At 35.8% G+C, this 27,694-nt stretch overlaps 1 protein-coding gene across 2 annotated transcripts in view; it reads right to left on the reverse strand.

Moving 5' to 3' along the window:
• Positions 1-27,694, reverse strand: part of LOC117182141 (drebrin-like protein) — a 100,397-nt gene that overhangs the window by 31,756 nt on the left and 40,947 nt on the right. For both annotated transcript variants that reach the window (XM_033375191.1, XM_033375190.1), the window contains exons 3-4: positions 22,750-22,985; positions 22,505-22,682 (exon numbers count right to left, since the gene is read on the reverse strand). In XM_033375191.1, coding sequence (XP_033231082.1) covers positions 22,505-22,682; positions 22,750-22,985 — 414 coding nt within the window. The remainder of the gene's footprint in view (positions 1-22,504; positions 22,683-22,749; positions 22,986-27,694) is intronic.

The raw sequence follows: 27,694 nt of genomic DNA on the forward strand, positions 1-27,694 counted from the left end.
TTATTGCAAATTCGGATTCAGCGTCGAAAAATACATAAGAATATATAGGTCTGGTCAATTGCACAGACACTTTTGTTTTTTTTGTGGGCCTGTGTAATCAAAATTTTGATTCAGTTCAGAGTTAAACAAAATTAAACAAAGAAAAAGAGGTAGATCAAAGTTCGAAAGAGGACAAACAAAATTCCAAGTTAAAAAAAAAATTTTGTTGATCAAATCAAACAAAATAATGGTCCTGTTATGAGGCATAAAGCAAAGAAAATTAATCATATCAGCTTTTCTCGTTATATAAAAGTTTCAGAGATTGAGAAAATAAATAAAGATGAGCTGGGACATATTCTCCTAGCATCAGTTCAAAAAGATCCAATTTCATGGGGTTTCAATGGATGCTGTTTACGTTGCGGTTCTACTTTACTCAATTTATACGTTAATTGAGTGTTTTTGAACACTCCTTAGATTATTGAAGTAATGTTAAGGATCTCAGTAAATAATTGGTGAAACACGACTTAAGTGATGTGGTAGGAATAGAAATTCCAATCAATGATTCATTTCGAGGGTTATTACTTTATAATCGGAAAACCCCAGATCCAGGCTGAAGGCCCTAAAGAGAGGGAAAAGTAATTTGACAGCAATATACTTGAGTTTCAAAAAGCTTAAGATGGCCTGGCGAAAGCTGCAGACGTCCTAGGAAGGAAGCTAAATTAGATGCTGTAAACAAATAATAAATTTTTATGGATTCTGTCGAGTGCAGATTGTCACGTACTTAAAGGAAAACTAGATTTAAACTTTCATTCGGGTCTTAAAAGATGCAGAGTATAAGGATCTGTGGAAACAAGCTATAAAAGAAGAGTTTGAGTCCATGAAAGAGAGTAGAGTGTTTTAATACGTGAAGCTCGTCTTGTGATGCCTCGAATGTCGAGGCCTAAAAAAGTGCCTCCAAAGCTTTGTTTTTCTGCACGTTTTACATCAGCGTTATCGTAAAAAGTTTAAAAGAACAATATACATATCGCTTAATTCGGAAGAATTTAAGCTTTCACATATACCTGGCTATAATTTTCTGCAATTTTTTTTGACGGTTTGCGAGCGATCAAAGTGAGGGTTGCGTACTTTTGATGCCGACTTTATCAGTGATCATACTATACGTAGATGACATATTAATTGCTAGCAATGATCCCGAGAAGCTTAATCAAATTAGGAGGCATTTGAGTCTTTTAAATGAAAGATATAGGAGAACCAAGAAACTTTCTTGGAATGAAAATGCAGAGGAACAGATAAAAAAAGAAATATTATAATACGTCAGGCTGCCTATACAGAAAAAGTCTTAGAGAAAGTTAACATGAAAGAGTGTATGCCTCAAAGTACCCCTATGGTTAGTCGATTGAGAAAATTAAGAACGTACCTTATAGAGAGGCTATTGGAAGTTTGATGTACCTAACAAATGGTACACTGCCAGATATACCGTATGTTGTCAGATATCTAGCAAGAAAACAATTATAACCTACTGACGATGACTTTAATGATGTAAAAGAAATATTCAGAGATACAAGAGGAACAACTGATCTGAATATAATAGCGTATTCGGTTATCTGCCCTTACTCTGCGCCGGTGCATTTTCATGCTTTGCTCTGCTCTGGGGCAATGTGCTTGGCGCTACTCCGAATCTACTCTGGCGCACTATGTGAAACTCGAGCCTGGGCAAATTTTTCGATATGCGCTGCCCCCTGGACTGGCGTTGATTGCTGAATTATACGACTCGCAAAAATTTTATTTCAAAATCTTTACTATATGAATAACAAATTAATTAAATAATTAATAATAGTATATTAATTTAATTTGAATAATTAAATTTTTTACCAAATTAATTTAAATTAAATTTAATATTCAACTAAAAATTAAATGAGTATTATTATCATAATTAATTAGTTTCAAAAATTTAATTAAAAATGAATTAGTTTGAAAAAATTCGCCAAATAATTAATCATAATATATATGAAAATAATTATTATAATTATTTTGAAAATTAATTTAAGTGCAAATATAAACATGTTTTTAGAATTGACAGACATGGAGCTTTGTTACTCGCGCTCGAAGAAAATTGTTCAAAAATTTCTTGTTTGCAGAGTTTAAAAATTTTCCTGAGTTTCAATTTTTTTTTGCAGGCTTAAATGTAAAGAAAGACTTTTAAATTTCTTGCGGACTCGTATACATTATTATTCCCTTAGAGATGAATAATGTTTAATTAATCCCTGCAGCAAATTTAAAAAAATGCCATTCTGTGGCATTAAATAAAATTATCTTTATAACTTGTAGTTTAAACATTTTTCTGAAAAAACATTATTCTGAAAATAACATTTTTTTTTACTTGTAGTTTTATAACTTTCATAGGCATCTGTGGAACAACTTTTAAGCACAAATATACTCTGGTAAAAAGATTGTAAATAAGTATTACATACTAAATTCCAAATTGTAAACATTTTCTGTAATTCTAATTTCGATTGCTGGTTGTTATCGATTTTTTTTCTAGTGCATTTCTATGCCAAACAAGTTCACACATGCTCAAAAAAATGTGCAAACTTTGTAGTTTGTCGCTTGTGCGACAAATAAATATAATCTCATGAAATACCAAAATAAAAATGTTAAGAATTCGACGTATTCCTAGTTTTGATTCCTGGCCCTTTGAATTTTTTTCTACTGAATTTTGGTCAACAAAAAGCAGAAGTAAATTAAATAGTTTATCTCTTTGAAATAAAGCGAAAAAAATACGCAACTTTTTTAAAGTACTTTTCTAATTGTTAAAATTTTATCATTAGCATTTTTTGTAATGTAAACTGAGCAAGATGATAAATATTTTTATCAAAGGGATTATCGCAAATTCAAACATATTTGAAGCCTAAGTTATCAAGGCTATGCTAGACTACTATAGTTGATATATTTTTATTTTATAATATTTACTATATTAAATTATTTGAAATTTTAGTCTATTTCAATATGCAAGAATCTTGAATGAAAGTGTTTTGAATTTAAGTTTAAATTAAAAACGTTAAAAATGTGAATAATATTTAAGGTAGTAACTTAAGTTAATTTTTAAATTAGTAGCGTGTACATTTTATAAATTTGAAATTCTGTGTGTCAAACTGAATTTCTTTAGAATCTTTAGATGGTAAAATTATTTTATTTCACATTAAAAGTATCAATAGTTAAATAATTTTAAATCTATAGACAATGCTTCTGGACGAATTGCAAATTGATACATTGAAAATTGCATACAACGGGATTATAAGTACAATATATACTAATTTCAAGATGTAAGGTATGCCCGCCTCTAATCAGACGCAAATATGCGTAGTGAAGGTAGGTGAGTGATAACAATGGTCGGTGTTTACTTGGCAGGTAAAAGGATGCGAGTCGGGCAAGCATATGGCGGCCTTCTTTTTGGTGAACGTTCATTTTATTCTTTTATGTTTGGGAAAAACCAGCTGTTCTCTTTTTTCGAAAAAGAAAAGATTTTATTGCAATCAAATGTTGAGCAAACCCAATTTTCATATTTAGGCACGTCTCTGACTGAGCGATAGGGCTGTGTAAAGCCTTGCCAGCGGGGGTCCTTTTGAAGCATAAGATAGCAAATATAAAAATTTTATAGTTTTGTAATCAATCATATTTGGTAGAAAATTCGTCTGTTGACAATTCAACAGAATATATGAATTTTTACCCAAATGCCTAAAAGAATATTATACTTGAAAAGATATATTCTCAACCAAAAATGGAATAGTGGAATTTTCAGATTAAAAAATTAGTTTTTAACAAAATAATTCATTTTTAAACCAAAGCAAACGGAATCCTGGAATTTTCAGACGAAACGTTTTGTTTTCAACAAAATAATTCATTTTTAACAAAGTAGTTCGACTATTAAGTTGTAAAATTCATTCTTTGTTTAATTTCCCATTCCAGTTTAAAATTAATTATTTAAGTAGGCATTGCTTTTAATGATTTTTTCAACTATACAATGTTAATATAATGACTACAACTTAATAAGTTATACCTAATTATTTTAATTTATTATGTATTTATGTATGTATGTATTTATTCTCTCCCTTTTACGGGTTTGAGGGCCTCTTTGGCCAGAAAAAGAAACAAAAACAGATTTGCTAACTATAGTTTCCTGGGCTTCCGTTTCCTCTTACCATTTCCGTTAACATGAATTCACGTTTTCTTTACTTCTTTATTTTACTCTCCTTGTATAGGAGTACGCGTCTGGCCTTTCCCTACTACATGTCCCTTACTTTCTCTTATTTCTTCCAGTCTCATCATCCAGCTTGACCCTTGTTCACTTCCATCCAAGATCCACCTTATCCTGCCATCAACACTCTCACCTCTTCATCCATCGAGTACCTGCACTCTCTCATTCCTTCTCCCATCCTAAAACGTATCAGGTGGTTCCATTTCCTCGCCTTTTTTAACTTTCTTAAGTATTCTGGCCGTCCTTCAGTGTTTACTACCTTATACCACCTGTTATACTTAGATCCTACGATTTTTCCATCTTTCATCCCCCTCTTTAGCTATCAGTTCATTATCTAACCCTTGCTATAGTTTGACATCTGCTCTTAAATCGCACTCTCTCTTCCTCTGTTGTATCTCTTACTCCCACCTTGATCCTTCTGTTACCCCTATTCTCTTCGTTTACTACTTGCCGTAGAAAAGCATGTGCTATCCTGCTTCCCTCCCCCTTTTTAGCTTCTCTTCAAAGTTCGATGTACTCTTCATTTGTCTAATAACCATTCTATCTCTACCTTATTCTTCCTTCAACATATATTCTGGAGAGTTCCAGTTCACTGCCCTTACCCATCTCAAGAAACTCTCCTGCACACTTTCCACCCCCTTGTGCTCCTTCCATTCCCAGATCTCCACTCCGTAACTTAGGACTGACCACACTAACGCTTCAAAAATCCAGAATCACCTTCCAGTCATCCTTTAACTTTCTCTTCCCTATACCCCATACCTGCCCCATGACTTTAGTCGCACATTCCATTCTTCTCCTTAACTGTGGTTCAACCCGGCCTTTCGACTCAAACCAGAAGCCCAGATAACTAAATTACTCGACCTGTTCCACTTTCTCCCCGTACATCTTCCATTCATATTCTACTTTTGTCCTTCTCTTCTTAAAACACCACCAGCTCGTGCGCCGTTGCGACGCGCATGCACGGGAAATATGGCTGGCCGCGCGACGCAGAAACGACAATTCGCCTGTTGCGGTGAACCGAGTAGCCTTGGGGATCTCTCACTCGGTGCAGCTCCTCTGGCCGTCCTACACTCCCAGTAGACAACCAGACAACCCTTCCTGACTCCAGTGGTAAACAGGTGCCCCTGTGGCCACCCATCGAGGCCAGGGTACGTCGGCATCAGGCGATCCTGACAGGCCTGTCTGCGGAAAAACACCCGCAACTCCCGTTCCTCGTAGCCGACTTGAACGGTGGTCAACAGGTGCCCCTGTGGCCACCTACCTGCGGTACTCGTGCCCTACCTAATGAGGGTGACCTTCGTACGATCTCCCGCCTCCGGGGGAATCGGGACCAAGGTAGCTTCCTCTCCTGTATCTGACATGATCCGACCGTGGGGGAGGTGGCCTGGGCTCGCGGTTACCTCCGCAACACCTCAGCGCATTATCGACAATCCGTATACGCCCGTAACCCAGGTCCCTCTCATTTTGTTTCCAGGGTACGACCCAGGGGTAGCTTCTAGACCTCTGCTACGGACTACGCGCACATGACGTCCTCCGCACCGATTATACGCTGATACATCTCCTTATTTTAACCACTAAATGTTTCTCGCCTCCGTACCAACGACACACACCACGAACACGCACACTAGATTGTACCTTCCGCACACACCACAATCACACTTAAAAATGGCAAGACCACACTCGATCGCCCCTACACACCCACACGCTTACACACAATCCCTCGAGGCTTAAAGTACAGGGTTCACTCATCCATCTCGATTTCCTCATTGATGTAGTTCCTTCCCCCTCGTTCCCTATTGACCACCTCACATCCCTTGCCTTCCCTGATCGCCTGTTCCATCTCTTCCATATACCTACTTTTCTCTAACTGCATTTTATCACTTAACAATCTTGTATGTTCTCTCTTTCTCCTATTATATTCCTGTTTCCCTATCTCCCCTTTTCTTCACTTTTTTAAATTTTCTTTCATTCTGTTTTTACTCTCCTTACATTCTGCATCGCACCATCCCCTCTTCATTCCTGCCTCCTCTTCCCTTGGCCTTACCTCTTCTTTTATCCTTTCTGTTAATTCTTTTCTCCTTTCAAGGCGCATGTCCACGTTTTCCCCTTCCAATCCTCTAATCCTTTTTTCGCTACGCCGCTTCCATCTTGATATTTCAATGTCGCTATTAGCAGGAAGTGTTCTGAGCCTATTTCATTACCTACTTCCACTTTATCCATTCTCTTCCTTATTCCTTCTTCTGCTAGAATGTAACTATCACCGTCTTACTTTTACCCATAAACGTCACTTCCCCTTCTTCATCTCCTCTTATATTTCCATTGCAGATAAACCACCCTTCCTCTCCTAACATGTTCCAAAGAGTTTTACCCTCCGGATATATCTCGCTGTGCTTGGAATTTCTTCGAAAAATTTCGCTCTCTTCATCCCATGTGCCCCCACCCCCCCCCAATTTTCCTGTCCACGCATTTAAGTCTCCTCCTATCAAGACCAGTTCTTCATTCCTTTCTTCCACCCATTCTCTTAATACCCTCCAACCTTCCTCTTCAACTCCTCTCTGTACACACAAACGATGGTCACCCTCTCTCTTCCTATCTTTATTCTTCTCACCATCACGCCATCTGCCCTTTCTCCACTCAAACTCCCTCTTTCCCTTCACCACAGCCAAAAAGTTAGCGCCACAAAAATCTCCAACAATCGCGATTGGTACTGGAAACGAAAGCCTAATTTATTATTATTATGTTTTTGAAGATAAGTGTTTATATAATAACACAGGCCCACACAAAAATTTGTCTGAAACATGTCTACATGTCCTACATGTCTCAGTTTTCCCCTAGATGCAAAAAGTAGGGAAAAGCTTGTGGATTTTCTAGTCACATAGGCCATACAAAAAATTTGTCTGCACGAGACAAGTGTCTAGGCTACTCTTATGAATTTTGAGACGATGAATCCGAATATGGCCTCAGAATTTGTTCTACACGTCTCAGTTTTTGCCCTAGATGCAAAAAGTAGGGAAAAGCTTGGGGATTTTCTAGTCACACAGTCCATACACAATATTTGTCTGCACGATACAAGTGACTCGGCTTCTATTTCCTCTAGCTTAAGTAATTCTAGGGAAATTAAAGGCCTTTCTCAGATTATATAGATTTACACGGATAAAAATAAGAAACTAATATTCTTTACAGTTTTGCGTGCGAAATCAGTCACATTTCCAGTGCAACTTTTTTTTGCGGGCCCGTGTGACCAGAAATTTCCTAGACTTTTCTTTAAATTTTGAATCGAAAGAGAAATAACGTCCAGAATATCCCTAGGTTTTTGCCTATTTTCTGCATCTAGGGGAAAACTGAGGCGTGTACGAGAAATCCTGAGGCTAGATTTGGATTCAGCGTGTCAAAAGCCGTAAGGTTCGCCTAGTCACTTGTTTCTTGCAGGCAAATTTTCGTATGAACTGGATGAACAGAAAATCCCTAGGTGTTTCCCTACTTTTTTGCATCTAGGGAGAAAATAGTAAGAGCTCGAAAAATTTCGTGATCAAATTTAGATTGAGAGCGCAAAACTGCAGAGAAAATAGCATTTTTTAACTTTATGCTTTATAAGTCAGGTTAACATGCGCAAGACCTTTAATTTCTTTAGATTTATCCTAGTTAGGGGAAACGGTAAGCACACTAGGGAATTTTTGTGGATGAATTTGGTCTTTACGAGTCCCAACACATAAGAATATGACACAACTACGTTTATTGTTCCCTACACTGGCATTATCAAAATAATATCCAGAATATCCCTTGGTTTTCCCATATTTTCTGCATTTAGGGGAAAACTGAAACGTGTAGGAGGAATTCTAACGCCAGATTTGGATTCAGCAGCTGAAAATCCATAAGAGTAACCTAGTCAGTTATATCGTGCTGACTACTTTTTTGTGGGCCTGTGTAATTAGAGGGTGATCTTCAAATTCAATATATTCTATATTTTAGAGCTATTTAATATGAATATTATTATTATTTTACATGAATTTCATTACACACACACACGACACACACACATAAATATATATAACGAAAGATTTAGAATAAGAATTATTAATTATTTAAAATTAATTACATTTTTTATTTTTTATTGAAAGTTTAATAATAACTGATATTATTTTTTCGTGTAACTTTTCCTTAACAGCGATACGATAAATACATAATATTAATTTGAAAAAGATTTTTATCTAAGATTAGTGGAACTTTCAGATTAAAAAATTCGTTTTCAACAAAATAGTTCATTTTTAAACCAAGGTAAATGCATTAGTGAAATTTTCAGATTACAAAATTAGTTTTCAACAAAATATTTTTTTTTGAAACCAAGGTACATGGAATAGTGGAATTTTCCGATTAAAAAATTACTTTTCAACAAAAAAAACTGAAATTAAAAATAAAATTAAAGAAACACATGGAATATTATGAATAATATTTTTTAGTCCTAAAAAGGTCCGCTTTTTTACACGTTTAAAAAAAATGACATGTTCCTTCGTTTAAAAATGTTTAAAAACATAATAATAATAAATTGAAAAAATGATAATTTATTATGTTGTATTTATTATAAGAACATTGCATAGTTATTGTATTAATTTAAATATATTAATTGTTAATCCACAAATTCCAAGATTCCATTTACTTTGTTTTAAAAATAAATTATTTTGTTGAAAACGAATTTTCTAATCTGAAAATTCCACTATTTCATTTTTAGTTGAAAATATATCTTTTCTAGTATAATATTCTTCTAGGCAATTGGGTAAAAATTCATATATTCTGTTGAATTGTCAACAGACGAATTTTCTACTAAATAAACTAATGCATTTTCAACTTTTTCTGCATAACTGGATATGTGTTCTTAATGAACCTCACAACCCGGCTACGCGGCTTACCCACCCATTTACGTCTCGTATAAGACTGAAGGTCCACTTGCTTCTGGTCTCTCCACTGCACCTTGTCTGCCACTGATGCATCGTTTGTTCCCTGACTTCTTGTTTGGCTTCAAATTTCCCGCACTCGGTTTTCCTCGAGTATACGGCCTTGCATTCTACTGCAAGCAGGTCAATGATAATGTCTCCTGCAATTGCCAATGTCACTGATTCCGGGACAGTGCGATAGGCACATGCCACCCTCTGCGCTCCTCTCTTCTGTACGTCTGACATTCGTTTTCGATATTTCTCCACTTTAAGAGCATCCGCCCAAACTTCGGCATCATATAATAAAATGGAGTGCGTCACCAACATTAGAAAGTTGCTCCTACTCGGCTTTGCACCTCCTATATTGGCAATTAGTTGGTAGGGTTCGCCGTGACTCAGTTTTCTGGGTAGCTAGGCTCAATACATGGTCGGTCATCCATCGTTGGAACCGTCTCATGACCTCGTTCAGCTTCCATTGAGCTTGTTCGAGGTCGCGAGCCGCCATGGTCGCTGCTATGTCATCTGCGCAGCCCACGCGCTTCGTGTCTTCCGGCATCTCAATTCGTAGGATCCTGTTATAAGACACATTCCATAAGCCTGGACCTAGGATAGATCCTTGGGCAGCGCCCGCCGTAATAGTTTTCTGGCAGGATCCTTCGCTCGTTTCGTAAAGCACTATCTGGATAAGGTACTCCGGTAAGTTGAAGTTGTGCTTCAGTGTATGTACCATGTCACTCCATTTAGCCGGATTGAAGGGCGTTTTTAACGTCAAGTAGAACGAGTACCATGACTTTTCGGGAGTAGCGAACTACTTGTCGTTTCTCCAGAGCAGTGTTCACTACTTGTGACACTGCATCTACCGTGGACATCCCTTTCCGGAAACCATACTAACTGCTGTATAAATCTCCAGCCACCTGTATAGCCGACTGTAGTTGGGGTTTCAAAAGTCTCTTCAGTAGCTACCCCGCCGCGTCCAGCAGACACAGGGGCCTGCAACATGACGGTGAGGTTGGTTTGCCTTTTACCTTTTCTATTAGTACGAGCTTTTGACGCTTCCACTGTTACGGGAATGTACCATTCTTGAGGCAGCTGTTGTACATGTTTAGCTTGATCCCGGAGCTTACGTGTACAATTGCTTTAACCCTTATAGCGCCATCATATCTAATAATTTAACGAGGCGCCATGTGGGGTCGTGGGCGACCCCAGCCGGAAAATTGCGGCCTGCAAAGATCGTATCCGTTATTTTAATTCAACTCAGAATCTCAGAAAAAAGGTATTTATTTGGGAATCTGACGTGAGCCATTTCATGAAAAGTGGAAGGAACGATTTTTAATCATTATTTCATTATTTTCTCATATAATATTTTTATTTTTGAAGAATAATCGTTGCAAAATAATCACAAATGAAAAAATAATGAATAATGAAAGCCCTATTCTCCACTAACACAATTTCCGCACATGAAAACCTGATGCTTTGGACACACCGGGCGGTTGCACGAATAAAAAGCCTCTTGGGCCTTGTTATCTTCTTTTCTACTACACATGCAGCACTTCTTTCTTTTCTCGGGATATATTAGGAACGAGCGCTTGAAAAAAAATCTGTACACTTTTTTGCAACACTTACACCACTTTTCAACAGAATACACAATAATTTTCGAAAATAAAAATGCAAGAATTCTTCTGAAAAAATCATCAAGCTACATGCGGGGTCATGGAAACCCCCAGCGAGACGACGGCTGCTTCCAACAAATGCCGAAGCTCAAATAATCTACACAGCCACTTTCCAACGGTATAGATTGGAAAAAGAAATGTTCAACTAACGCTGGAGCGCCCCACAGAATTCAAATTCCCAAAGGGGACTTTGGTATACTCGCGCGAAAACAAATTATGGTCGCCCACGACCCCTAAGGCGCATTAAGGTTTAATAGCCTCCACTGGGATGCCACCCGGGCCTGGTGCTTTTTTGTTTTGCAGCGATCTTGCTGCTTTTACAAGCTCCATCTCGGTGAAGAGCGGAATTTCGCGCGATATTGCGCACACATCTTTTTCTTCCCGTAGTTGGTGTGTGGAGAAAAGCGTATCCACAATATTTGCCATTCTCTTGGCATCACGCAGTCCTACTGAGGTAAGTCTTCCAAGCTTGCGAGTTACAATCTTGTAGCCGAAATACCAGGGGTCTTTGTCCACTTCATCCTTAATGGTCTGCCATCCAAGAATCTTGCTTTTTAAATTGATTTACCCCACTTTGGTTGATTGTAGCGTCGTCTTTTTCACGGCATAGAAGCGTCACATGCTTAAAGTATCAGCTGCATCGTCTTCTTGAGCCGTCAAAGTTACTGCATCTTGCCCGCTGATAACCGTTGAAGTCATCTGTTTCTTGTCCATTTTTGCGGCATTCCATTTATGATGTTGTTTGGACGCCTTATGCCTTTCTTGTTGTAGGGACTTTTCTGTACGGAAGTTTATGTACAAATGGTCACTTCATGTGTAGTCCTCCATGACTCCAATTTTGGGCCTATCTGCCAAGATTTTCTGTCACCAGAGGTATGTCAAGGATGGTTGCTCTCTGCCCCGGGCGTCGACAGGTGGTCTCTCTCGTATTCAGAACGACGAGTCCTCTTCTCGCAGCCATTCCCATCACTTTTTTGTCCCTAAAGTCCATATACACCATACACCACTCTAGAGCTTTTGCGTTAAAGTCTCCAGCGATCACTATCTCATCTTCGGTGTCTTGCAGCATCTCTTCGACGTTATCGGTTTTCGTATGGAAGTCTTTGATGGGTTCATTTGGGATGAGGTAGAAGCTCACAAAAGTGATCTTTGCACTGTTAACCCAGACGTATCCTTCACCTGCCCCGTGAGTTTCCACAGACACCTTGTTTGTGTTCGTCACCCATATCGCCGCTGTGCCCAACTTGTCCGATAACCACGTAGTGCATCCTGTCCTGATACTGCTCGCTGAGTATCAGCAAATATGCACTTCCGTGAGACAAGCATATGACTCGAGAGCTTTGTACTTCCTCTTAGTTCCGAGCACAGGATGCAGTGCAGCTCCTCTCCGCAGGTGGCTGCCTCGTGTCCACTTTTGCTACATTTGTAGCACATGGCAGTGCGGTCAGGTCCTTTGCAGTCACGGGAATGATGACCGAATCCGAGGCACTGAAAACAGCGAAGCACTCGACTCCTCTCTCGGATTCTGCTATAAATCCACCCAACTTTCATTCGTCTGACATCAAGAAGTTTCTTGGGCTCTTTCTCGTTGATATCAACGATAGCCATCACTTGTGCCCATTTATTTGCCTTGGAAATGGTGACCTTAAGTCTCCAGTGTTACCCTAAAGGTCACGGCTCAAGGGTTCCTCCACATCTTCCTTAGTTGTGATGCTGTCAAGGTCCATGAAATCCAGGGACATTCTGGGTACCATGCTCCTGACTGCCCTTATGTCTTCCACTGACGTCTTTATAGTATTGGCAAAGGCTTGCGTATCCTTCGTGCCTTTGCAAAGCTCCATCAGTATATCGCCCCACGCGTATGACAGATGGAACAGATATCCATTCCCATGTCCTCAGGCTTGATTTTCTGCCTTATATCCTTCAGCACGCCCGCGTATGTCTGTCCCGTTGCAGGTTTTATTAACACCACATCAAGACGTTCTCTTTTACTCCGCCTACGTTGCTGAATTCTGTGCTCCTTTCCTGGTTTAGGGCCACCTTGTTTCGAGCTTCTTTCCTCTCTCTTCTGAGGAGTTAAGTCTTTCATTCTCTGTTCAACATTTTACGTCTTTCTGATTACGACAGTTGCCCACTCTCTTGACGATTCTTCGCCTCGCTTCCGTTTGACAATCGGAGTGGCGGCATGATTTTGCAGCAGAGCTACTTGCACTTCTTTTGGTTGATACCATTGGTGTCTTTGTGGTGCCCGAACTGTTAACATGGACATCTGACCAGACTTGGCCAGTCAGACAGCAGAAGTTGTCGATCTCCTTTTATTGGTCATTCCATTTCGTCTGCAATTGTTGGATCAATCCTTCATATAATTAATCCCTTTCTTTATCGTGGTACTAAAGTTTTGCTGGCTATCAGCCGCATTTGACATTTCGATCGTCCAATCTAACATTTTTTCAATTATGTCTAATCGAAATTTCCTCTTCTTCGAACCTCTTTCTTATAGCGTTTAAGCCCTCTTTTTGTCCTGGCCTGGTGATGCTGCGGGTTCGGAAGTCTCAATCTTCTTATTGAGCAGCGCCGCCGGCTCAGATGCGTCGTCTTTTTGCTCTTTTGTTTGATTGTATTCGCCATAAATGATTCTCACCAGTGCATCGTGCGTGGAGGGGCGGACCGAAATAGCTGGGAACGGGTATACCCTCGGGCCTAACTCCTACCCCAGTTCCCTGGCGCCCAGCTTTCGTTTAACCAGTCCCGGAAAACACGGACCGACTGGAACTCGCCCGGGGCACTGCAGATTCCGACCTCTGCAGCCACCACGCACTCCCTGATCGAGGCCCGAAGGGGCTGGCTTCTGGTCCCATGCTGCGGCTGATATGTCGGCAGTGCAAGCACACATATGGGTTACAGTCTCCCACTGTTGGAGTGGAGGGGCTAAGATGAGCAGGTAGGCCGCGACCAAAAACACTACCCGCATCATTGCATATCGTCTTTATTTTTGAACACATTAGCAAAATGTAATTATTTTTCATTCAAAATATTCATTTTACAGAAATTTCCGCGAAACTTATAGACTCCTTTATTTTTCATGAAAAAAATTATGTTACTTGAAGATAATTAAAATCATATATCAGAAAGTAATGCAACTTGTTAAAAAATGTTGTTACTTTTAAAAAATAAACAGTATTCATATACTCTGCATTTTCAGAATGTGTTCAAATTAAATACTTTTTTAAGTCCGTTTAATTTAAAGAATCATTATTTTCGATATTAAATTTTTAATTGGTGACCAAGTCCATTTTTATCAGGCAACTTGAAGTTGCAAGTTTACATGTTTTTTTTTTAATGTTCAAAACAACGAAATTTTTTACTGATGACTTCATAAATCGGAAACAGTGTTCATACATTTGTACATTTAAATTGGCGGATTACAAAACTGTTGTGAAAAAGAGAATTTATTATTCCGTACAATCGATGTTTCTAATTATTCTCGCAGAAGGTGACAGATACGAAAAATGTTGAGACAAAATTTTGAAAATCTATGTTATTTTTAGTGAGCTAATAATACAAAAGAGATTTTCTTGTCCTTTTTAAGTCTCTTGTTTTTTATTAATTATTTAGGAGGCAATTTAAAACAAAAGGGAAATAAATTATGCTTGAAAACACAAGTATACCAATATAACTCCCAATAACGCCTAAAATGTGCATTTGCTAACCTAATTTGTTTTTAAAACGAACGAATAGCGAGGCATACCAAATTTTATCTAGAAAATTCATTGTCAATATAGGTTAAAAAATAATAAAGAAAAAACGATTTTTTTCGCCATATAAATATCTGCAATGTACATTTCTTTACACAATTTGTTTTGATTAGCGATACTTGGCAACATTTGTGTATAGAACAACATTGATGATAAAATTTCAACAAGATCAGAACAAAATCTACTTCTCTTTATTCACAAACGCCTTATATGTGAATTTTTTATAAAATGAACATATATTAAAGCATGGCAAATGTTTCTAAGTAAAACAACATTGGCGATATCATTTTAGAAAAGTCAAAAAAAAAAACGATTTCTTTTCACTTAAAAGAACCCAAAATGTGTAATTATTCATATAATTTATTCATAAAATAACAAATATTACATGTCTACGATGTAAATTTGGTTAAAAAATTAATTAATAACAATTAGCCCTTAATTCCAATCGTCTTATATCAACCAAACGATGATTATCTGTTAATTAAATTTTTTTGTAACAAAAACCTCTACAAGTTTTAAAAAATCGACAGTTTGTTCACTGTTTGCATGAATATAAAAATTAAATGAACAAGAAAATAAAAAATTGATTACACCATTTTCTAAAAAATTTAGACCTGAATTTCTCTTTTAAAAAATCTACAATCGGTACATAATTGCGTTTTAAATGTCATTTTGAAGCTCGTTTTTTGATTTCACGCCGTTTCAATTTCCAAAGCTACACCGTCGAAAGTAGAGATCCCGGAGTCGAGTCCAATTCTTCGAAGGAATCGATTCCTTGCGCTCGAGACTCGACTTTTTGGAATGGATTCCCCCCGGTGGAATCGAAGGCAGAATCGATTCTCGAGTCTCGATTCTACGTCGATTCTCTAATATCTGTCTCCAATGTTAGACGTATTGCGCTCGTGCTAGGACGCTTAAGAGGAACACGGCGCGACAACCCGTTACAATGGCAATAATAAGGCGCGCCGTGTTCCTCTTACGCATTGCTAGCACAAGCGCAGTAGCTTCGGATGCCAAAGTTGAGGTTACGGCCCTGACCGTGACCTCAGTGCCAACATGTTTCTACACGGATCCGAGTATTTTTTAAGGCGAGTTTATATATTTAATTGAGGGAAATTAGAAAGAACATTTTTCCCTTTTCGTTGTGAATTGTATAGTTGTCAAGATTTTAAAATTGGAGCACCATAACCTTAAAGTTTAGCATTTAAAAAAAAATGTTTGTCTCGTAGCAGATAGATTCTAGAGAATTATTATATAAGCTACATTTAAAAGTGTTAAAATCGTAAAATAAAAGATGTAGCTTATATAATAATTCTCTAGCATTGATCTCCTGCGATACAAAAATTTTTTTAATGCAACACTTTAAGGTTATGGTGCTTCAATTTTAAAATCTTGACAGCTATACAATTTACAACGAAAAGGAAAAATGTTCTTTCTAATTACCTTTAATTAAATATAAGAACTCGCCTTGAAAAAGACTCTGATCCGACTCGAAACATGTCGGCAGTATTGAAATAAAGAATATAAAAAAAGCCGAAAAACGCCTTCACTACATTAATCATTCCTTTCTAATATGGACATTTTTTTGCGGATTAGAAATATAGTTATATTTATATTAGAAATATATCTACAGTTATATATAGTTAGATTAGAATATATAGATATTGATATTGATAGAAACTATCTACTGTTCCCAGTGACGGGAACCGTAAAAATAAAAAAAATAGTAAAAATAAAGACTAACATTAAAACTTGAAAATGCATCATTATTTATTCGTTCGTCACCAAATTATTTATAATAACTATTATTTTATAGTAGGCAAATTATAAATATGTCATATTTCATTATTATTTTTTATATATTTATTATCATATTAGTTAAATGTTAATCTGACTTGAAATTAATGCATTAAAATTAAATTTTAAATAATGGTGGGCTTTTTCAAAAGTAAGGGAATCGTATTATATTTAAAAAAAAAATCTATATGTATATATTATATTTACTTATTATGATATTAGTTCATTCTTAATCTAACTTGAAATTAATGTATGAAAATTAAATTTTAAATAATGGCGGGCCTTTTTTAAAGTAAGGGAATCGAGAATTGAATAATTGAGAAACGATTCTCGCCGTAAATTCCGGAACCCTAGTCGAAAGTTACCCAGGTAAGGAGCAGGTAGAGTATGGCTAAACCGAATACCTGAAATGAACCGCGATAGAGCAGTGTCGCAAATCGAACATTCGACTATGGTGAAGGGCGATTCATGAAAATGGTTATGAGTAGGTAATTGTGATTTTTTAAAGGAAATTGTCAAATAGATTATAATTAAGCGACTGATTACTCTTTATTTATATTTCTCAATTATAGTGTTCACATTCATACAAAAAAAGTGAAAGCACGTGAATATGTGAATTTTGATGGTTGCGCAGAAATTGCATTAAGAATCGTGTATATGTGGGCGAGGAGGGGGGAGCAACAATTAATGTATGCTGACCTACTACCTTAATGATGAATAATTCTTCTGTTGAAAACTTCAGTTGAAACAACCAAACAGTTGAAAATTGAACTGTTTCGTTGAGAATTAATATGTTTTCCTTGAGGATTCATGTATTTGTGTTGATAATTCGACATTTTTGGTTAAATTAATTTGTGTTTATCTTTTAATCAAAAACTTGTTTGACTAAAATATCAAGTGTTATATTTTTTCTTGAAAATTTATCTTTAAGGTTGAAAATTCAACTTCCTGCTTGAAAGTTAAAGTATTTTATGAAAAATTTATTTTTTGGCTAAGGATTCGTGTAATATTAGTTGAAAATAGAACTCTTAGTTGTGAATAAATTTTGTTGTTGCAAAGTCATATTTTGAAACGGGAATTCAACTGTTTTATACAACCGTAGTCTTTTTGCTTGGAGACTTGAACTATGTGGTCGGAAATTAATTTTTTTCCCTTAAAAATTCATAGTTCCGTGTCAAAAATTTGAATGTTTTGTGAGAAATTCGCTGTTCTCATAGGGAATTATTGCCTTTCAATAAATATTTAACTATTCAATTTCTTTTTTAAAGTGATAATTTTCAGGCTACAAATGTAACTATTTAGTTGAAACATCTTCTTTATTGGTTAAAAATTAATGTTCTTGATTGAAAACTCATCTATTTGATAAAAAATGAATGCATTTTGCATAATTTTGTTCGATGTCTCGTCTCTTTTGGGAGAATATAAATTTATTGGTTAAAAATGCAACTATTTTGTTGAGAATTAATCGGTCTCGGTTGAGGATTCACCTATTTTGTTGAATACTGGTATTTTTCGGTTAAATTCAATAGCGTTTTTTTCAAAATTAAAATATCTGTTGGTTAAAATATAAATTGTTGTGTATTTATTGAAAATTCATCAGGTTAAATTACTTTCTTGTAAATTTATCTCTAAAATTAAATTTTCCTGAAAATTTATACCCGATTGAAAATGAAACTACTTTGCCTAAACTTCCTCTGTTTGAAGTAATAGTTAAGTTTTCTTCTCGAAAATTCGACTATTTGGCGGAAAATTAACTTACTGTTGAAACTTAATATTTTCAGGTTGAAAATTAAACTAGTGTGTAAAATAATCGCCTTTTAGCTTTAAAAATTCATCTACTTAGTCGAAAATTAATTTTTTTCTTGAAAAATAATATTGTGGTTTCGAAAAATCAATCTTTTTGTTAAAATTCAATTTTGTAATTTGAAAATCGTTGATTTTCTACGAAAAATTAAAGTATCCCATTGTTGGTTAAAACGTGATCTCTTTGAAACTCAAAAATGAACTATTTAGTAAAAAAATCGGCTTTGGGTTGAAAATTATTCATCTTGGTTGAAAATTCAACAACTTGATTAAAAATATATGTCTTTTGCAGGAAATTTGCCTATTTTGGTAGTACATAAATTTTTCGTATGAATGAAACTTTTTGGTTAGAAATCATACTCTTTCGGTTACGGATTCAACTATTTTGCTATCAATTAGTATGCTTTAATTCAAATCAATAGCGCTTTAATTAAATTGAAATATTTTTCGTTGAAATATCAATTACTATTGATATTGTAAATTTAACTGATTTTTATAAACAATTCGTCCTTTTGTCTTGAAAATTCAACGTCTTTGTAGAAAGTTCATATTTTATAGTAAAAAATTTATCTTCTTGTTTGAAAATGCTACATTCTGGATGGAATTTTTTTCTTTCTTGGCGGAAAATCTTCTTGAAAATTCGTATTTTTTCCTTCAATTAAACAATTTTTGATTTAAAATGAAAAGACAAAAATTTTCGTGGGTCTTTTAACAATACCACAATGAGAAAAAAAATTTTTAAAGTTTCAATAACTATTACAATCCAGATTCAAAAAGAGTTGCAAAACTGATTTGTGTTTTTTTTTTCATATAAAATATGGGCCAGATGAAAGAATACGCAGAAAAATTGTATGCGTGTTATTCTTATCTAAACAATTTTGAAGACGAGCCTGCAAAATGTACATTAAAAATGCATAACGACCCACAATGAAATGCCATAGAATGCAAACAATTTCTACAGAACAACATTGAATTCGAAAAAATACGTCAAACCGTCGCGTCGGATTGAGGTATGTATTTCGACTACAGTAGAATTTGTACCTAGAATAAGCAGCATGCATTAACCTGAACCTGAGCAGGTTATACGAATTCGATTATTACTCTGCCATGGTATATCTAGGGATCGAAGTTTTTGGACCAGAACCGGTTCTCAATGTGTTACTCGATTCCGGTTCTCGACAGCCGGTTCTTATCAGGACTCGGTCCGGTTCCACCGGTTCCCCACACCCCTTTTTACTGCACATCTGCCAAAAATCCCGCACATATTTAAAATAATTGAATAATAATTAAATTAATTGCATGATAAGAATTAAATAATAATTATTACATTAATTAAATGATCATAATAAAATTAATTAAATAAAGAATAATTAAATTACTATGAAAAATTAAATTAATAAATAATAAGATTAAATTTTTATTATTTTAAATCATTTTATTAATAAACCCGTCTGCTACATCAGTGGTTACATGTATTTACCGTATTTACAATTTTAACCCTAAAATTTACGCATCTTAACACATCCAAAATTTTCGTTCTGCTGACGAAAAAAATACCAACTGGTTCATATGTTTCCCAGAAAGCCTGTTTCGTAGCTAACACTTTTGAAGTTCTTCGATAATTTATAGATCGATACCCTTATCGTATAACCGTACCAACTACCGTATGGTCGATTTCGAGTTTTGATTTCATATTTATGTAATCGGACAAGCATGCGCAGTGTTCGGCTGAGCATGAAAAAAGCCATTTTTTGGAATTAAAAGATTAAGTATTCACTAAAAAATTTTTGTTGGAGCTATTGTTACTCTAGATTCAATTGGTTAATATAATTTATATACAAATTTAATATAAAATATATATAATTAATTTTTTAATATAAAACAATTATTCATAAGAGACCGGAAATTCAGCTCTATTCGTTGGGTTAGTATGCAACTTAATTTTGCAAATTAAAAGACTAATTTTCATAAAAATTATATCGCTAAAGGAATACTATTCTTATTTTCATTTATAAAATTAATATTTTATTATTAAACAATATATCTTTTGTTAAAAAAAAAGTTTCTTCGCATGCAATTAATATAAAAGCTTGGCCCTCGATGGGTAGACATCTTACCAACTGACTTCACTACGTGAAATACCTATTAGTGCGCATCAAAATGCGCATGCGTGGACTTGATACTGCCTGCAGTGAAGTCATATTGTTCGCGACCTCGCAACTCGCAAGTCTTTGGCACTGTGCTGCCGGATAGAAGTTTGGTGGGAGGAGAGAACCGAAGAACCGTTTGGAGACTCGGTTCTGGAACCGAGAACCGACCGCTCGGAACTTGTTCCAAAGAATCGATTCTCAGGTACTAGGACTCCGTTCTTTAAAGTAACCGGAACGCGTTCGACCGTAGTCGAATTTGCTTCGGTGCATGCCGGAGTGCTCTTGGAGTGCACCAGCGCAGGATAACCAAATTCCCTATAAGCTTCACGTCTACTTCTGAGCATCTGGAAGCTTGAGCTTCAGAGTTTGTAAAAACTCGGCATCTACTGGCGAACACATCATACAGTTATTTGGTTATGTTACCGCTTGGAGAATCCACAAGCAATCGTGCACAACACTGACCACCTGTCAGGTAGAATACCTGGCAATGAGTGATGCATGTAAAGGGTTGATATCGCTGAACAAATCAATCAGGTACATAACTGGTCGAATTCTGTTTCCTGTAATCATATGGTGCGACAACAGGTCTGCGAGAACCTGCACTGAAATGGATAGGAGCCATAAACACAAAACATTTGACTAGAGTTTTGAAAATATCCAGAGGAATCTAAAATTCAGGAAGGAACGGGAGCTAGAAAACCCACGTCAGAATATCATGATGATTTGATAAAATAATGTGTCGACAAGAACAAAGTGAATGTTCTGTGAATATCCAATAAATAATAGTTAACGGAAATGATTCGTTTTATGATTTTATGTTTACACAATAATGATGAACGGACCCTACGGCCAGGAAAACGAAAGCAACCTAATTAAGTAAATATATATTTATCAATAAAGATATGTCATTTAACTGCATTCTAGATTTACTCTTGTACTTACTGGTTAAACACTTCTTTTGCTAATTAGATTTTTTTCTTCTTAAAATTATTATAAAGTTCATTTATATGTACATATTCAGAAGAAAAATAGTACAGTGACATTCGACAAAGAGAGGGAGTATAAGAAGTAACTTTGTCAATTGACCGAAGTGACGGAACAGCGCTGTGAGCGAAGTGTCTTCTTCTCTCCCATATGCTGCCAACTAAAGCGCACGCATGAGCGACCAGCAAGTGCGCCCTGTATTAAGTGCTCCGAGTGCTTATCATATTAAATAAAGAGCTTCAGAGAGTTCATATGCAATCGTGTTTCAGTGCGAAAGTTATTGAATCACCTGTACAAAACTTCTAATATATATCTAACAAAGGAGTGTGCTCGCCCTGAGCAGCAACATTCCTACACAAATATTAGTTACCAGTTCCCAGATTTGTCGGGCCAGCTTGTGAGTTCCCTGATATTTTTTCCCCAATCATTTGTAATTCTTTTGCAATGACTGGCAAAAAGAAAATGATAAACAGTTTTTGAATTTTCACATCGAGTTAGTCAGATTTAGTTAGATTTAGTCAGATAGTTAGAAGATTTTTAACGAAAATCCATGAATATCCGAAGATTTTTTCTCGTATCCGCAGGCTAGCTACTAGTTTGTGGATTTTACCAATTTTTACTTGACCCCCCCCCTCCCCCAACTATTTAGAGAAGTTTTCATACTTTTTCGCCGCAAATGTATTAGGGTTGGGTCTCCTCACCATTCATTCATGGTAACGCCTGAAACACATATTAAAGATACCACCAATTTGTATGCATTTCTGCATTCAAACTTTATCGAATTCTTTTAAATGCACCTGAATTCCCTTGCAGTTTTTGGAATTTATCTTTAACTCTTTAGAAAAATTCTTTGAATTCTTTGAATTCGTTTGAATTTCTAGTATTTAATGTATTTAATGTAGCAATTTGAACGTTTGGAATGTTTATTTGGATTGTTTCAATATATTAAAATTCAAAGTAAGCAGTGAACTAGTGTGAAGAACGAAGAAGTCCATGAGACGCACTTTGTCTAAGCAAAAAAAGTCGGATAACTTGAGGCCAAGTGTTGGATGTCAAATAGATATAACAATTTGAATATTCCCTGCAAGTCAAGATCGGTTTTTACAGTAGAAGAATTATTTACCCGATTATTTACTTTAAAATTATGTGATTTCGGGAGACATTTTAAATTCAGTAATTTTACCTTTTGTTCTCTAATCTGACTCTCTTTCTCCTCTCGCATCCTAATTTCTTGTTCTAGCTTTTGACGGCTTTGTTCACTTCGTGCGCGTTCCTGCTCCAACCGTTGCTTTTCTTCAATTTCTTCCTTTTGCCAAAATTTATCACGTTCACTTGCATTTATTTCTTGTGCCGGAATCACTCTAAAAATGCATTAAAACTTGAATAATTGATAAATTATCAAATAAATTCTTTATTTTATCAGCTTACCTGCGATATGTTGTACCAACGGGGGCAGCATGTCCTCCACCGTTTTCTCCGCGTGGTTCATTAAACTTATAAGCAGATCCTGTAGCTCGCGCTAGTTTTTCCATTATTAGGTCGACCTCCACTTCTTCTTCCGATCGTGCATTTATTGTAATATGTGCTCCTTTCAGTAAATGCTCTATGTCTCGTATATGATTTGCGCATGTCCCCTTTCTGACAATCGGAGCTCCGTCTCCTTGCTAAAAATGTGTAAACAGATTATATGTGGTTGTAAAATGTTCACTTCGTAAGGTCTCAATCATAGGTTATCGAATATAATATATAAAAAATGTAAAGTTCCACTAATTTAATAAGTAAAGTGCGATTCCAATATTGAAAAACAAATTATTAGAATCAAAGACAATTTCTTTCACTTAAAGAAATGGTAGACGAGAATAATATGGCCGAAGAAATATTTATTCAGTTTAAAGACATATTTTGTTTCGCATATAAAGAAATGCTTAATGCTTTCGTTACGAGCACCAGCGTGATACCTGACATTACCTACAAATTACTAAGTTGGAAAGTTATCGGAGTTGGACTGTATTAGAAAATCGGGAGCAATAGTTAAAGTGATTTTATGCCAGAAAGGTCATGTACAGATCAAATATTTAGCTTAAGGCAAATCATAGATAAAAGTTTGAGAGCAGGAAAAAAAGTTTTCTGTGCATTTGATGACCTAGAAAAAGCTTTTGACAAGGCAGATAGAAGTAAACTTTGGGAAGTCCTGAAAGAGTACAAAGTCAATGGATGGCTCGTACAAGCTATAAAAACAATATATACGGCTAGCAAAGCCAATCGAAAAGTAAATGGAACATTGAGTGCCTGTTTCGATATTATTCAAGGAGTTAGACAAGGATGCGTTACGTCTCTATAGTTATTTATATTATTGATGGACAAGTGTTTAAGAATGGCTCTTTTCTACGAAAAAAGTGTGGATTTCGAAACGGCAAGGGTACGTGGGTGAGCGCTCGCAGATGATAAAGTGTTTATGGCAGAATCAATCGAAGACTTGCAAAGAATGTTGAATAAACTAAATGCAAGCATGAAAAGCGCTGACCTCAAAATTAACGCAAATAAAACAAAAGCTATGGTGTTAGAAAAAAAGCGTGAGAAAACAATATGCAACATTGTATTAAATGATGAGAGAATTGAACAAATTGATAAATTCGTATATTTTGGTAGCTTATTTACTAGGGACAGAAAGAAAGATGAGGAATTACATAGACGCACAAACGAAGGTAAGAAGGTAATTGGTAGAGCAGGGCCCCTAATCAGAAGTAAAAATATATCAAATAAAGCTAAAATGGCAATACATAATTCTATATTTGTACCTCCCGTACTATACAGTATCGAGACATGGACATATCAAGATAAAGATAAGGGTAAACTTAACTCAATTGACATGAGATTTTTGCGCACGCGTATCAAGTGTATCATTATATATTTTGCGCAAGTGTATCAAGGTAAAGTAAATGGCAGCGTGCCCAGAGGCAGACCGTGGGAAGAATGGTTAGAATGTGTGAATGAGACGCTAGTGAGAAGAGACATAAGAAGCCACAGAAGCACGAGAGTCTACATAAAAATGCACGGACGGAAAAGAATCTAGAGAAGCATGCCAGGACAGAAAAGTATGGCGGTAAATAGTTAATAAAAAAGAGTGACAGTAAAGTGAATGACGCCTGAAACAAAAGACCTTGGATACTAATGGAGGCAAGTGGGGAACCTCACATGACGACTTTGTGAGGAATTTCACTTGGGGTGATTGCTAGAGAGATTGATCAGCAACCTAGGTCGGAGCAGTGTTGCGGAACGAACATATTACTTAAATAACACGAGAATTCTTAACATGAGAATGGCTTAATGGTGTAATAATAAAAAAAATAGTTGAAGCACTTATGCCCTATCTAGGAAAGGGCCATACCCTTTCTGTCGATAATTGGTTTTCGAGTCCAGCTTTATTTAATTAACTACATAGTAATTGTACAAATTTGTGGGCGACTGTAAGGAAAACGCGGAAAGGAAAACTAAGGACTGATAAAAGATTAAAAGAGGCAAGGCAACCTCTCGTTTATCCAAGAATTTATTAGTCATGAAGTAGGTAGCTATAAAAGAAGTATACATGCTTTCTCCCACGCATACCGAAGAATTTGAAACAGTAGTCACGCACAGAGAAAATAGAGTTATCCAAAAACCTGTATGCGCATTGGGCTATAATAACTCAGTGTGTACAGTGGATGAGGCTGACATGGATATAAGTACTGTAAACTCTACATGAAAGTCTCTGAAATGGGTATTTGCGTGTTTAAAGCTTATTGCCTTCGCAAACACAAAATGAAAGAACCCATATCCATGGCAAAATTTCAGTTGCGATTGATTTGAGAAATACTAGAAAAATATAATCAACGTGCAAATCATCAACGTCGAACAGGCAATAATCATCCATTGAGACTAACAGACAGACATTTTCCTTCGGTTTATGTACAGGAAGGGAAAACCGAAGTAGATGGTGCGTCGTTTACAGTATAAACCACAAAAGATGCAAACCTCAGTATGATTGTACAAATTGGAATGCGGATTCGTGTGTCGATCCTTATTTTAAAATGTATCAATCTGAATTACATTACTCAGAAGATGAATGTGATATATTAATTACCCTAAATTCTATTTTTATTAAAAATACTTGTAAAATTTCTAAATATGTTATGTAAAACTTGAAGAAGTGTACATATCGGAGAATGACAAGGTAGTGTTGAAAAACGTAAGTATGAATACCATTCTACGGCTGTGCAATATGCACACTTTTTGGCGAGGTGTCCCGTTCAGTGTAAGCTGCTGTAAGATGTAGGTATCTGATATAAAGAGTGAATTCCTTAATGTGAAATATGACGCGAGTTCAATAAGATAATTATTAATTACAAATAACTATAACTCGGTCTAATTAATTTTTTTTTATCAAATATATGATTTGTTAATTGAAATAAGCATTTATTAAGGTAAAATAAATATTTCTTTTGTAACCAAAAAATGTTTTTTAATGGAAATAAATAATTATGTGGTCCTATATGATGCGACTGAATGGTGAGAATGAATTATATTTTCTTTTTAATATTTTTTGTACTAATAATTATAATACTCAGTTGTCAATTGGCCCACTGAGTGGGTAATTTTGGCTCTAAGTTCATGATTACAAATGTAGTTTAAATCAGGTAATTATTACAAAATTGGTTCAGTACAGTCTTAAATGTCGTTGGTAATGTTTTAACAACTTTAAAAATTAATAAATTAAAGCATGTGCTGTCCTTAAAATAATTGGACAAAATATTAAAACTTGTATTATGATTTAAAAAACGAAACGTGTTCTTACAATATTCGGACAAATTAATCAAATTTGTAATTTAATATATGGATCTAGTGCAATTCTTACAAATGAAACATGTATTGTCCTCATGATAGTTGGATGAATTTATATGTTATCGGATTAACAAAAGGCATCAGTTTTCATGCATTATTCCTGCTAAGTAGACGTCCAAGCAAAACTTTCACTGATCTCATTGTAATCTCATTATAATCTCATTGATTACAAATCGAATTTCAAATTTGTATATAATATCACAGTTACCACTTAATTTTGTTGTGTTAAAAATTTTATTTATTGTTTGTAACATATAAATTCAGCCAAATATCATGAGAAAGATACATTTTCATTTCTAATAATTGCACATCTCTCTCGCTCCCTTGGACCACCTTGTCATGTATAACAGGAACTTTTATAGCGGGACGGCAGTGTAATTAAATATTTTACTAGAATACTCGCACCTATCCGTACACATATGAAATAAATATCTGTATAAGTTACATAACATCCCTTTCATTTATCGAAATATTTCTTGGTTCCAAAAAAACTATTATATTTTAACCTAGCATTTATGAATTATTTAATTTAAATGGTATATTTCTTGATACAAAGATTCGAAATCAATTAAATATATTATATTACGTTTGTTAGTCAGAGCGCCGATTTTATTATTTACATCTGTATATGGTAATATTTTTTCCCCATCGTACGTCATTAGGTGTTCATAGCATGTATGTTCATCAATCATAGAAAGATTCCGCCTTGAGCCAAGATTGATCGTAGAAAATTCTCGTACTTTTTTCCTCTGCAGTGGGTTAGATGTCGGGGATTTACGAATGCGATAAACATTTAGAGGGCCATCTTTACTGAAGGAAGCATGAAGTTTTTTAGCAACAAATTTCAGGACCAATGAAAGATCCTTCTTCGGCTTCATAGATAACCTCTTAGATCTTAAGCGTTGTTTGGAGCGCAGCTGGCTCCAGGTACTTCAGGGAAGCTTCAAGTGAGTTGACCTTCAATTTCAGTGTGCTGGCCTTCCGTCTTTATTTGAGTGACCTGATCCGTATTACACTTTCTAATGCCTTGAAAAAGTTTCTCATCTGTTCCTGCGGCCGCTTGCCTCTGAACTTGTAAGATCGCACGGTGAATATCCTCGGCGTTTGCAAGCGGCAGGGCCGCAGCAATGATAGGGGCACAGTGATGGGTTAGCTACCTGCTCCTTACTGGCAGGATCGAGACATCCACTTAGCAAGGAGCTTTGGCCCATTCCTGAAGAGGTACGAAATTGCCTGATAAACACGTTGTAGCAAGTATATAGCGAGAAGAAACGGAGTACACGTCAAGAGCCGAACAGGGTCATGCAAAAGTCGTAGAAAATAGAAAAAAAACAAACAAAAAAAGAAATTAAATAATATTGGACGATTGCCTAAATGTCGACCATTTAAGGCAATGAGATTTTCGAAAAAGAAAATCCAAACGCCTGAGTGACAACCACAGACCCCGCGCAGTTCCTGTTATACTAGTTATACTAGTATATATGTATCGATAAAT

Source organism: Belonocnema kinseyi, chromosome 10 (genome assembly GCF_010883055.1).
Source record: "Belonocnema kinseyi isolate 2016_QV_RU_SX_M_011 chromosome 10, B_treatae_v1, whole genome shotgun sequence".
NCBI lineage: Eukaryota > Metazoa > Arthropoda > Insecta > Hymenoptera > Cynipidae > Belonocnema > Belonocnema kinseyi.